The sequence below is a fragment of the Phytophthora sojae genome (assembly GCF_000149755.1).
Source record: "Phytophthora sojae unplaced genomic scaffold PHYSOscaffold_3, whole genome shotgun sequence".
Classification (NCBI taxonomy): Eukaryota; Oomycota; class Peronosporomycetes; order Peronosporales; family Peronosporaceae; genus Phytophthora; species Phytophthora sojae.
In genome coordinates, this window is record NW_009258117.1 from 2366971 (window position 1) to 2379683 (window position 12713).

The 12713-nt window shown below is 53.4% G+C and overlaps 4 protein-coding genes across 4 annotated transcripts; 3 read left to right on the forward strand and 1 right to left on the reverse strand.

Moving 5' to 3' along the window:
- Nucleotides 1-67: 67 nt before the first annotated feature.
- Nucleotides 68-1094, forward strand: PHYSODRAFT_558541 (Pantoate-beta alanine ligase; the record flags this gene model as incomplete). Its single annotated transcript, XM_009524378.1, has 2 exons — nt 68-240; nt 321-1094. Exons 1-2 carry the CDS (start codon nt 151-153, stop codon nt 1092-1094), a joined length of 864 nt encoding a protein of 287 aa, XP_009522673.1. The 5' UTR covers nt 68-150.
- A 473-nt stretch (nt 1095-1567) lies between these two features.
- Nucleotides 1568-5688, reverse strand: PHYSODRAFT_312852 (hypothetical protein; the record flags this gene model as incomplete). Its single annotated transcript, XM_009524379.1, has 12 exons — nt 1568-1906; nt 1983-2220; nt 2289-2650; nt 2719-2924; nt 2999-3257; nt 3338-3406; nt 3474-3735; nt 3807-3908; nt 3980-4086; nt 4156-4710; nt 4789-5366; nt 5427-5688. The coding sequence occupies 12 exons, from the start codon at nt 5686-5688 to the stop codon at nt 1568-1570; spliced, it is 3339 nt and encodes a 1112-aa protein (XP_009522674.1).
- A 3015-nt stretch (nt 5689-8703) lies between these two features.
- PHYSODRAFT_558544 (hypothetical protein) lies at nt 8704-10573 on the forward strand (the record flags this gene model as incomplete). Its single annotated transcript, XM_009524380.1, has 2 exons — nt 8704-9110; nt 9181-10573. The coding sequence occupies 2 exons, from the start codon at nt 8704-8706 to the stop codon at nt 10571-10573; spliced, it is 1800 nt and encodes a 599-aa protein (XP_009522675.1).
- A 368-nt stretch (nt 10574-10941) lies between these two features.
- Nucleotides 10942-11220, forward strand: PHYSODRAFT_391839 (hypothetical protein; the record flags this gene model as incomplete). The annotated part of the gene is made up of 1 exon (XM_009524381.1): nt 10942-11220. A coding segment is annotated over one exon (279 nt), but the record flags the coding sequence as incomplete, so codon positions are not given.
- Nucleotides 11221-12713: the final 1493 nt, after the last annotated feature.

Genomic DNA, 12713 nt, shown 5'->3' on the forward strand with positions numbered 1-12713 from the left:
ACGTCACACCAATATTGCGTCGCGGTATCCGATGTCGGATACAGATCAGTCTTCATCGCCATGCTGGCCGCTCGCCGCCTGCTCCCTCGGGGCCCTCGCGCCCTCGCCAGTCGCTGCCTCGCCTCCAGCAGCAAGAGCAGCAGTAGCAGCATGCAGATCCTCGAGTCCGTCGACGCCTTCCGCCAGGCGCGACGCGCGCTGCCGCCCAACGCCACGCTGGGACTCGTGCCCACCATGGGGGTAACGGATACTTTATGATGCACCACCATAAAGATTCTCCCGCTAACTATTATAATTATTTTACTTTTATTTATATGCAGGGCCTGCACGCCGGCCACATGTCGTTGGTGCAGGAGGCCAAGCGCTCGTGCGACTTCGTGGCCTCCAGCATCTTCGTGAACCCGGCGCAGTTCGGCCCTAACGAGGACTACTCCAAGTACCCGCGCACGTTCGAGAAGGACGTGGCGCTGCTGCAGCAGCAGGGCGTGGACCTCGTCTTCTTCCCGTCCGCGAACGAGATGTACTCGCCGCACCACCGCTGCTACGTGGATCCGGAGGGCTTCGACGACCTCGTGGAGGGCCAGTGCCGCGAGGGCCACTTCCGCGGCGTCGCGACGGTCGTCTCCAAGCTCTTCAACATCGTGCAGCCCACGCACGCCTTCTTCGGGCAGAAGGACGCGGCCCAGGTCGTGCTCATCAAGCGCATGGTGTCGGACTTGAACATCCCCGTGGAGATCAACGTCGTGCCCATTGTGCGCGAAGCGGACGGCCTCGCGCTGTCGACGCGCAACCAGTACTTGTCGCCGGTGGAGCGCGAGGCTGCAGCTGTGCTGCATCGCGGACTTGCACACGCCCAAGATCTGTTCCAGCAGGCCAAGCAGAACGGCAAGACGACGGTGGATGCGGCTGCTCTGCGTGACGTCGTTCGCAACGAGTACGAGCGTGAACCTCTTGTTACCGCCATCGACTACATCTCGGTGGGATCGAAGGAGACGATGCAGGAGGTGGCCGAGGTTGATACGACCAAGGGTGTCATCATCTCCGTGGCCGTCAAACTCGGTCAGTGCCGCCTGATCGACAACATCGTGCTGTAGAAGGAGTTCGTCTCCTGATCAGGCCTAGCTAGAGAACAATTTGATAAAGACTAGGTATTGTGCTTTGCATACTTTTTGGCACTTCGGACTGTAAGTCGTACGACTTATCGAGCACGACTTATCTATAAATCGTACTCGAGTGCGAATTGCTGAAAGTCGTGGATGGGCAATGAGCACTAAGTTGTGCACAAACGCCATCTCCAGCATGATTTAGCACATCCAGCAGGGATTGGCATCCTTTTGGCACCTTTAGAAAGTGCCATTTCCGAGCCAAATCGAGCTCGAAACACGACTTGAGCAACTCGCATTCAAGGCGACTATGATTTACCGCTAAGTACGAACACTAAGTAGTGCACTAAATAGGAGGGCAAACTGGATGCAAAGCACAATAAATAATGCTTCATTCATTCATGCATGGAATGGTGGTGAGGTATGATGGAAGTCGTGCTTGACTTCAAACTGTCAAGAGCTGATCAAATGTTGCGCTTCTTCCAGCTTGAAGTGGTTCCCGACATGTCCAGCGAGCGTTTGCGACTGGCAGTCGCCGCACTTGAGCTCGTTTGGTTCAACATGTCCGCATCCAGTTCATCCCAATCGATGTCATCTAGACTGTCATCGATCACGCTCCGATTTGTGTTTGCTGTCGGCTTCGTAGACGTAAGCGAAGTTTTTCGTGCGTTGCCCTGGAAAAATGGGGACGACTTAGGTGCTGGGGGCGGCTCGATAATTTCAACGGCGGAATCCCAATCATCCAAGCTGTCCAGCACGTTGGTTGAGCGGGCAGAGGGCAACGGCTTTGGGGTAAGGTTGTGCTGTTGCAGAAGCGAAATGATCGGTTAGTTTGACTTTCGATAATCTTAACCAATATGAAAGGCTAAGGGTACGAACCTTGTCGAGGTATGTTTGCACGATAGCGATGATCGGCTCACCGTACTTTTTCACTCGAGTCCGTCCGAGACCGTCAATCTCGAGGAGTTCTGCATTTGACACGGGGACTGCGTTGGCGATCGCGGCGATACCCGAAGTTGGAAGTATGTGGTACGGCATGAGGTTGTGGCTGTCACACACGCTAGCACGCCAATCCTTGAGCAGCTGGGCAAGCGCTTCGACGTGATCTTCAGGAATTCTGTTTTCCAGCAATTGGTGGTTAGTGCTAAACGATATGCAATATCGTACCCGCACAATATCACGCACCTCCTAGAAGACGTGCGCTCTGGAATGAGCGGGTACGCCGTTGTAGTCGAAGGTGGTGGAACAACTATCACGTCGTCATCGTCGCTAAAGTCTTCAACCACGTCCTTGGTACTCGTCTTCTTCTTTTTCTTGGTTGTCGTCTTGCGAGATCCGGGCGCCTTAGTTTTCTTCTCTGCAGTTTTCTTTGGGGCTTTTTTCTTCGAGGCCTTGGTTGTCTGCGATGGTGCTCCATCACTAGCAGAGGTGCGCGATTGGTATTTTGTCTTGCATACGATGCGAACTCGTTCGCCACGCATGAGCCTGGTAGCATTGATACCCGGTGCTAAGAAAGTAGTCGTAAACCCTTTAGCGTTCGTTTGGTCCTGTACACCATTAAGCGAGCTTTAGTCAGCGGATGTTTGTAGATAAAAGCAGAAGTGAGCATTCTTACCACTTCGCGGGTATATTGCCGAAGAACCATGTGATACAGTATACGCTCCACTTCACTGCGAGAATAGCGCCCTTTGCCTTTGCCGAAGCCTGCAAGTTGTGCAAACTGGTCTTGCTTCCACTCTCGACCCTTGATCGTTTGGCCCAGGAAAATTTGACTGATTTGTACGAGGGTGGCGGGGTCGCCAGATTCCTGGAGGCTTTTGACTACAAGCAACAGGCGACAGTTAGAACGCGGCCTTTAGTTGCAAGATCACACCAGCTTATCATTCGATACTTACTCATTCCGGCAAGGGCTACGCAGTCCTCGGTTACATCCGACTTCTCAAATGTGATACCCAACGCTTTGTTCTTGCAGTTGTCACAAGTTCCACGGCATTGATCGCTGGAAAAATGTTCACCAAAATACTCCAAAAGAGATGTTCGCCGGCATTCTACTTGATTCTCACAGAACTCAGTCATTCGTCGAAGGTTCTGCAGGTGCACGTTACGATGCTGCATATTATCGCGATCTTTGGTGATTAACTTGCGTCGTCGAGTCTTAACGTACACATCAAATATGCTACCGTAGTTAGTGTGCTGTTCAATCCTGGCAGCGTTAGGTATAGTTATAGACGTACCAAGTCCAGAAAGGAATAGTAGAGGATGCAGTTTGCCACTTCGCCATCTCTTCCTGCTCGTCCAGCTTCCTGTCATGGCACAACAAGAACACTCAGCACCTTTACAATCGCGCATTGGAATCTCGAGCGCACAAACCTGGTAGTAATGTGTCACAGATTGCGGAATTGTGTGGTGGATCACGTAGCGGACGTCGGGCTTGTTGATTCCCATTCCAAACGCCACAGTGGCACAGATCAGCTTGATCTTGCCTTTGCTCCACTCATGGTGACGGTATGCACGGTCCTCTGGTTCTAATCCAGCATGGTAAAACGAAATCTGGCTTGCTTTGCGCGTGTGTTCAAAGCCCAGCGCTTTAATCAGCTTATCCGCTGTTTGCTCGCAATCTTTCTTCGACAAACTATTGGCATGCAGGGAGTTGTTAGGGAGAATGCTCTCAGAACGACCTTTAGCACGAGTCTGTAAACCTACCAGTAGATAATCCCCGAATCATCGATGTGTTTCCGGACATAATCAGCTATCTCAGTCATGAATTTGGACGTTTTCTTGCGTACATCGTAGGTGAGATTTGGCCTGCCAGTTACAAACATTTACCAAGATTACAAAACCATCTCTGCGGCTTAGAAAAAAGTAGGTTAACGCACCGATTAAAGCTTGAGCGAGTGATGAACGGGTTCTTGAGCTTCAGATTCTTAACAATGTCTGCCTCCGTTTGTGTGTTGGCTGTTGCGGTTAGCGCCATGATTGGGACCTGCACGGCACAAACATAGTCAAATCACGTTGTGCTACATGTGCGTCGTTTCGTAGAGCATGTACGTACCGACGGGAACTTTGATCGCAGTGAACCCAGAGTCATGTAATCCTTTCGGAAGTCATGCCCCCATTGACTGATACAGTGTGCCTCATCGATAACAAAGCGAGCCAAGAGCCCACGCTTTTCAAGCGACTCGAATAGGTTGTTGAGCATGCCACTGGAAGCAATTTTCTCGGGCGTCACATAAAGCATCTTGATTCGAATCCGGTTCGAGAAAAGCTCCGAGATGATGGGTTTCTGCACAGTATCATAGTCTTGGTCGCCATTCAAATTTGCAACACCCACATCAAGAGCCTCGAGTTGCTGTACTTGGTCTTGAATAAGCGACACCAACGGAGAAACGACGATCGTCACGCCATCATCAATACAGGCAGGCAGTTGGTAGCACAGACTCTTGCCGCCTCCAGTTGGCATCAAAACGAAAACATCGCGCCTGCTGAAAGCTTCCATGACCGTCCGTTCCTGATTCGGTCGGAAAGCGTTGTGACCAAAAACATCGCGAAGCACTCGCTTGGCTCGCAGCATTTTGGCATTTACGCTCGGGTCGCTGGAGACACATGGCTGTTCCACAACGACTTGACGGGTCTGCTGTGCTCCGTTTGGGTATCGACCCCCTCCATTACCCGCTTCGCCATCCACCCAAGAGTGAAACCCGCACGTACTGCAACGATAATATAGTCGGTTGGCGTTTGGGCCATGCTGCACTCGAGCTTCAGCAGTTGTCATTCCGCAAGAGCAAGTCGGGTTCGTATTTGATGACTCGACCCCGCTATTGTACGATTGCGGCATCAGCACAGGACGAGGTGGAACTCGCGCCGGGGAAACATTTCGGCTGTGAGGAGATGCCCTGGCTGTGCCTTTGCATTCCCTATACTTTCTACTCAACTCCTCCAGATCCTGCTCCAGCTCCGTACGACGTTTCTGCATAAAGTCTGGCACGTCTCCTTCGAGTGACGCGTCGTCGCACTCTTCGCGCACTTTGCGCAGATTCTCACGCGTCCTTTTGATCGACTGGCGCAACTCATCAGCCATGACAGCACTCGCAGCTTCCTGTGACCCACTTGTCTGCGTGCACGGAGGCGATATCAAACTCTGGTCCGAAAGCGGCGACATCTGCGGAGCCGGACGACGAGTCTGATGCTTCGACCGCTGGTGGTTGGCGACAAGTGCGTCGACATCCACGGCGTCAAACAAGCTGTCTGCGTCATCATCGATCCCTGTAAATGTCTTCTGCACCACAGCGCGACCTTGTGCCCCCGCGCCATTGTTCTGATAACCTGTAAAACCGCGACTGCTCCCTGTAGTTGGCGGCAACGGCGTCGTTGTTGGCTGAGTCAGATCCACCACATCACTTGCCACTGCTCCGTCACTCAGCGAAGCGTAGGATGGCCCTCTATCCCCGCTACTGCCACTGTACTCTCTTGGCTGCTCTACAGGCGCCGACACTGGCGCTGAATTGATCACAGGGATCGTCCCCAGCGCGATGCGAGGCGTTGGGACCACCTTGAGCTTGGTCGACGCATGGGACCTTGCCCGCATGGCCTGGAACTTCTGAAGCGCATCTCGGCCTCGCTGGATTGTCTCCAGGCAGTTTTCCTTGTCCGCGGCACCGTCAACCGCCCTATAAAAGGGGTACAGCACAAATATGCACGCAATTAGGCCTTCTAGCGCCTTAGAACTGACCGAACAGAGCTCTGTGGCCACGCAGAGAGGTGCTCACGCTTGCTTCCTGGCCGCTCGACTGTCCAGATACTCCCCGATGACGTGCGAGTTGAGGCACTGTTGCAGCGTGTTCCTGGGCGCCTGAGGACGGCGGTTGGCGCGCAATAACGCGACGTGTACGGCGAGTTAGAGCGTGAGAAGGGTCTGGTTAGCGAGTGCAGACTACTGGCTGTGTGACGCTTACCTTCTCCGCCCATGCGAGCTGCTCCTGGAGGTTGATTTGCGGCGCGGCGCCCGCGCGCGGCCCGCTCGGCGCAGTGGCGCGCATTTTGTTCGAATGAGTGCGGAAAATAGGCCAGAGTGAAGGTCACTAGACCTTTAAATCTTATATGCGTTTGTATGTGTTTTAATGTTAAAACACTTATTTTTTTTACATTTTTTCGCCATTTGATGTTTCATACTGTACATGTTAGACCTGTTTACATGAACAAATATGACTAGACCTGTTTAGTGCAGAGCACGAAAGTCCCCCACAAAGTACTTATGGGGCACCTGCACACAACTGATGCTGGCCCTTAGTGCGTGCATTAACAGTAAAGTACTTTAGTGCACCTTTCAGGAACTTTGGATTGCACTTAACAGGTCCAGCCGTATTTGTACATGTGCCGAGAGCACGCGTGTACAGTACTAGATAAGCTTACGGTAGACTTCGCAAATGAATAGGAGTTGTTTATCCACAAGTTGCACGCTCGATAAAAAATAACGAAAATTCGGTGGTGACGCATTGAGCTAGCGCGATGAAATCTTACCGCTTCTGACTGATACGTTTCAACTTAGGCCAGACATCCCATACCGGTGGTGTCCAGGCGATAGAACAGCGAGTAACGAATAGTTACCTATACCGAAACAATAACCTCTCCACTACACTAGTAAAATGGCTGCAACCCCCGACATTTTACTTGATACATCATATTTTTGATATGGCGAACGAACTTGTTGCCCCTTTACACGGAATTTTCAATCTTGCTGTCGAGGACATGCATACCGTATCAGTTTGTTTGAACGTCAAAGCTTTGAAGCCGAGGGAACAAAACGATGTGTGCGCAGCTTCGGATTTGCAAGGCAAAATTCAGCTCGAAGAGATTCTCCCGCAAGTGGCATGTACCGGTACAAGCGCTGCCACATAACAAGCGTGTTGATGGCAACACGGCAGAACACTGGCGTGCTGAATACTGTACGACTTGCAGAGTACAAAGTTCACTTCTTGAAAGATGGCGTTGCAGCTACATCACAGGTTTCAGTCGTTGGTGTGCTGGGGTTGTGCTGCTGAGTAGCAGCACCTCAAATCGATGTATTAAACAGTGGATAGTCTGCGGCCGTGCAGATTTTGCCCTGGGTGTGGCGTGGCGGGTAATAAAAGACTTGAGCAGCTGAGCGCGAATTCGCAAATGAGCGCTCCTGCCTACTCCTACTTGTCCTACAACATCCGTAGAGCCGTTGTCCGTTTCCCAACGACCGTCCTCGCGTGGCATGTCAGCCTCACCACTTCTGAAAACTTCTCTTCCGCATGAATCCCCGGAAAACATACCAGGCATCTTCAGGGTTATAGTAACATACCTATACGCTGTATTTGCTAAACCAGCATGTATTAATATTTTAATTTAGTACTAAAATAACACTTATGGTTGCCTTGGTCACGAAGTGAAGTTTTTCCATCACGTCCATACATTTCTTAGTGTCAGATTGTTTTTGGCTCGTCATCGTAGATCTTTGTTCCTTGTCAGCAGCTAGGATTTGTATCCGCCGTCGGATAAATGTCCACAACAACAAAGCCACCAGAATTGTGGACATTTGTCAAGGGAGTCGAAAATGCGGCGAAAGTCGTGTTGTCCCAACATGTACACAGGGTCCTTCTTCGAGGAGGAGTGAGGGTGATTCCGCTCGGTATTTTGGCATGTGCGTCTGGCAGCCAACTGGATGAGCGATCGTGGAGGCGAGACCAAGTCACCCGAAACAACCAATGATACTGTAATGCAGTCAAGAGGTCCCTGAACTGAGATCCGCATGTGGGTAAACTGCAAGTACCATCAAATGTGTACTGTACTGCCTCGCTAATTTCGGTATGGTAAACTCTTCTGGTGTTTATCTTTGTCGTGATTTGCTTTGCTGCAAGCAGGTTTGTTGGCCACCTAAGGATGCTGGTAAGTTATGGGGCTTCTGTACTGTACACGTATTTGTATTGACGTCTTGCTGAGCTCTGCTCTGAAAATGGCTACAGTGTACGTGTGTTGGCTCCAATGGGCCACAACGTTGGGGGTCAGCTCGGCTCAAGTCTCAGCAAATTCTCCGACGACGGGCTCCACGGGATGTTCATAATCCCCCTCACACCGAGATATTCAAGATACTGTCGCCGTGTCAATCCCGAAGCCGTATTATATAAAATGTTGCTTATTCAAATAAGTATCTAAAGAAGTCTACGGGTTACACCACCAAAACGTGCTCCCGAGTGTCGCCTTTTGTGTCTACCGAGGAGAACCTCCCACCAGCCAACGCCCCCCCCTCGACCAGAACCTATATTTTTATGACACGGACGTGCCAAAGCAAAACCCTGAGCTTGCTGTCCACTTTGCAAAGCCCCTTCTTGCATGCACGCGCATTTCAGTGCCCGATCTATGTAAGACACACAGTTTCTGAAGCGCTTGTCCGACGGCGGACGCAGCGCGCCAATAGCTCTTTTCCTTGACGTCGACCCGACCCCTCCACTCCACTCCGCGTATCCAGCCGTCCTTGCCATTCGACAATCGCTGCGGTCCTAGAGAGAGAAGAGGAAGCTCATATTAATAGCAGTGGATGGAGATGCCCCCGCTCGCTCTCAGCGCCAAAGTGGAGGCCATGTCTCTAGGCGTCGTCGACGGTCTCAGCTCCAGTTCAATGGCGGATCCGGACATGAAGTTCGAGGGGCTCAACCCCCTCCCAACCGGTAGCGGAGACCTTGCGCCCTCCACAGTTACAGTCACAGACGCAGCTGGTGACAAGAAGAAGAAGGTCTTCCGATGCACGTTCCCGGGCTGCGGGCGCGAGTTCCAGCTCAAGGGCAACCTCAAGCGCCACGTCAACATCCACAACGGCGACAAGAAGTTCGCGTGTAAGTTCTGCGGCAAGCGCTTCCTGCGCAAGGCCGACATGGAGGTGCACTACCGCGTGCACACGGGCGAGAAGCCCTACCGCTGCAAGTACCAGGACTGCGGCAAGTGCTTCGCGCGCCGCTCCGACCTCCTCAGTCACGAGCGGACGCACACGTGAGTAGAGCTGAGTAGCTACGTGGTGGTACTGTAGAGGCTAACGATCGATGTCTGTCTTGCTGTGTAGTGGCCGGAAGCCCTTCTCGTGCGCGCTCCCCGGCTGCGACCGCAGCTTCGCGCGCAAGTTCGACCTGCACAAGCACCAGCGTCTGCACGAGGACCAGGCGGACGCCTCTGGGAGGGGCAAGACCAAGAAGCGCAGGCTCTCGCCGAAGCCCAAGCGATCCGACTCTGGCGATGAGAGCTGCGACAGCCCCAGCGACGTCGCAGCGCCGTTTAGCAGTGGAGCTGCTGCTGCGGTGAGTGCGGACGTGCTGCTGCCGGCCTCCGTGCCGATCAAGATCCCTGCGCCGATCACCAGCACGTGCACATCAACTCGACGCAAGGTTCCAGTGACTGCCGCCTGCGTGGACACCCCGACGAGACCCATGCGCTACGAGCTCAAGTGCGCCGAGAACCACATCCACTCGCCGCCCGCGTGCTTCGCTGCGCTCTCCTCGCTGGACGCGTTCCTGCTCTCGCAGGAGACGTTGGATCTGTCTCGCCCGCTGACGCTGGACGCGTTCCCGCCGCACTGTCCGTCGACGTCCATCGGATCAAGCTGCTGCCCGGCCCACCTCGAGCTGAGACCTCCTCCGCCTGAAAACTCAGCTGGCTCCACCGTAGCGAAGGCCTCGAATGGACCCGACATGCTGGATCAGCTCTTGTCCACCTTCCCAACCACGGCTTCTACTAACAGCGGTGCAGCCTCAGCCTCCAACTCCGGTATGACAGGTGCGCTGATGAACAACAATGAACTTCAGACGCCTCAAATGAACTCGTCGCTGCCAGGAACGGTTGCCAGCGCTGGTTCAGTGAGCCAAACACTGCTGGAGCCCAGCCTGGCTTTCATTTCTCCAGTCGAGAACGGATCAACGCTTGCTCAAGGCAGTCTGCTATCCGGGTCGACTGCTGCGATGGGCTTGGGTGTTCCCAACTCCTCAGTTCAGAATGGTCAAGGAGCTCAGCCTGCCCCTGCGTCTGCTGGTCAAGCTAAGACTGCAGCGGAGAAGGCCTGCCTGTCCACTCTGGCGTCGTCTCTGCTCGACTACTCGAGACACAACCGCTCCTGCGGCCACTTGTCCATCCAGCACGGGAACCACCGCGACTACGTGGTGCAGAATCACCTCGTTTGCCAAGACAGCGTCACGAGCCTGGGAGAGCTGCAGCGTGCCTCTGCGAGTAGAAAAGTGCAAGCGAAGAGCACAAGCGGACAGCCAGTCAAGTGCACCTCGCCCAAGGATACCCACCGCCCAGGCTGCGGACACCTGCCCGTGCGTCACAAAGACCACATCGACTACGTCGTGGAGGACAACTTGATCTGCCAGCAGGCGAGCTGGCTCGAGGACGACAACTTGGAGCTACTGGGCGACGACTTCTGGGACTTCTACGGCGCCATCGACGCCTTCCCCACCAATTAGGCCCCTGTACTGCTGTAAGACGCGAAACAAAGGCTGGATGTGCAAAGATCAAACTTACTGACTCTCGAACGCACCCATACGCTCTATTAGCTCTGTGTCAAGAAACGCTCTCGCCTCAAACTATCGAGAAGAAGGCTAGTCTCAGAAAAGATTTGGCGATGAAGGCGTCAGGGATACCGTTGTGGGACGCATGTTGTATTGGGCCTATTGAGCAGGCAAAGCGTATCTTCGCTCGAGGAGACTGGAGTCGAGGGGATTTTATCGAGGGTGTCGTCCATGCGGCTGCTGAGGGGAGGCTGGATGACCTGGAGTGGTTGTGTACCAAGGAGGAGGCGCTGGGGGCGCTGAACTCGCAGAGTGAAGAGCTGGGAGTGTCACCACTGTACGTTGCAGCGAGGAGGGGGCATCTGTCGGTTGTTGAGTGGCTCGTGGATCATAGGGTACGCTTGGATGAGAAGGACGAAGCTGGGCGAACTGCGTTGCATGCAGCTGCAGAGGGCGGTCACAAGGATGTTGTAGCTCTTCTGCTCGCTTACGGAGCAGACGTGAACTCCAGCGAAAAGAGTGGATGGACAGCTCTCCGTTACGCCCGAGTCGCTGGGCACACGGACGTAGTGGAGCAGTTAATTGCACGCGAAAATGGAGAAGCAGGCAAAGAGACCAAGACAGATACAACCGGAGCAGCTTCAGTGCAGGACGCTGCGGGCCGTGGTCTTGCGGACTACCGTGAGTATCTTATAGACGCAATGGATATCCAGCTCGAGTCTTCCTTACGTGACGGGGTCAAGGGCGTCTGGCTTGGTTCGCCAGTGGAGGTGAAGATGGTCAAGCGGGAGGAACTGCTACACAAACTTGATCAGTGGTCACGGATGAGCCATCCCCATGTCGTAAGGCTCTACGGCGCCTGCCTTGTCGACGGCAATGGTGATGCGGACCCCTTCTTCGTGTACGAACGTGCCACGCTTGGGTCTCTGGAGGATTATCTTGAAGTGACCAGGAGCGAGATAACGAGTGAGTTACTCTGGGCTAAGCTGTACCAAGTAGCCCTAGGTCTTCAATACTTGCACGACCGCAACATCGTCCATGGCAATCTAAACTGCGATAGCGTCATAGTCACTGCAGACGGAGTGGCGAAACTGCGAAACATCGGCCGTGATATCACTGGGGACGATAATTATCACCCGTGGTCAGCTCCAGAGCTGCTCTTGGGCTCTCGTCCTTCGTTCGAAGCCGACATTTACGCCTTTGGAATGACAATTGCTCAACGTTTCCACTATCCCAGAAGCCTATGGGGCTCCGAGGTCCTGGAAGTTCGCGATGCCATTATCGCTGGAAACCTTCCGGACAAGCCAGCTGCCATGACAGCAAACCAGTGGGAACTGGTCAAGCAAATGTGCTACTACAAAGCTAAGAATCGGCCGACAGCGTCAATTATTGTTCGTGAGTTGGCGACGCTCGTACACAAAGAAAGTGGGGGCGACCTCGGCATGGGACCTATTGCCGACTTAGACCACCTGAAAGAGGTGTCAACCACACTCACAGCGATCGACAAGATGTGCAGTAGCTCTACTGCAACGGACCGGATGCACCGAGACCTGTATGAACGACTGGCGGACGTGTTTAGCCAACTCACTGCTCATTGTGATTCAATGGCAAGAGAAGCTATGCAGCGATACAGGAGAATCCTTCGCTACTTTCAGAAAAAACTGGAGCTGGCTGATACCGCAAGCTCTGCACTAACGACGAGCTATGCGGCAAGTCGGCAAGTGGCTGATGATATTTTTCAGTCCACGGTGACGTCGATTCTCTAATGGATTGCGCCGGGTTGTCCCGTGAAGCTCATGTCCACAAATGGCGCGAGTTGTGGGAACTCAGACATCAGCAGCGGCAGCAGGAAGTGGCTGAAACGCTGGCGAACCTGCCGGAGTTTTTAAGTTGCTTCCAGAGTGAATCGGAACGTGAACAAGCTCTGGCGTATGTGCAGTTCGAACACGACCTGCATTCGAATGCGCGGGTTGTGAAGGGCCAACGCAATGGGAGTGCTGGTACTACCGAGCTTACTGGAGCCCAATTGGCAATCTCTTACCTCAGATCGGCAAAGATTGATTCCTGGTTTGTGCCCGAGTATGATGTCGAGATT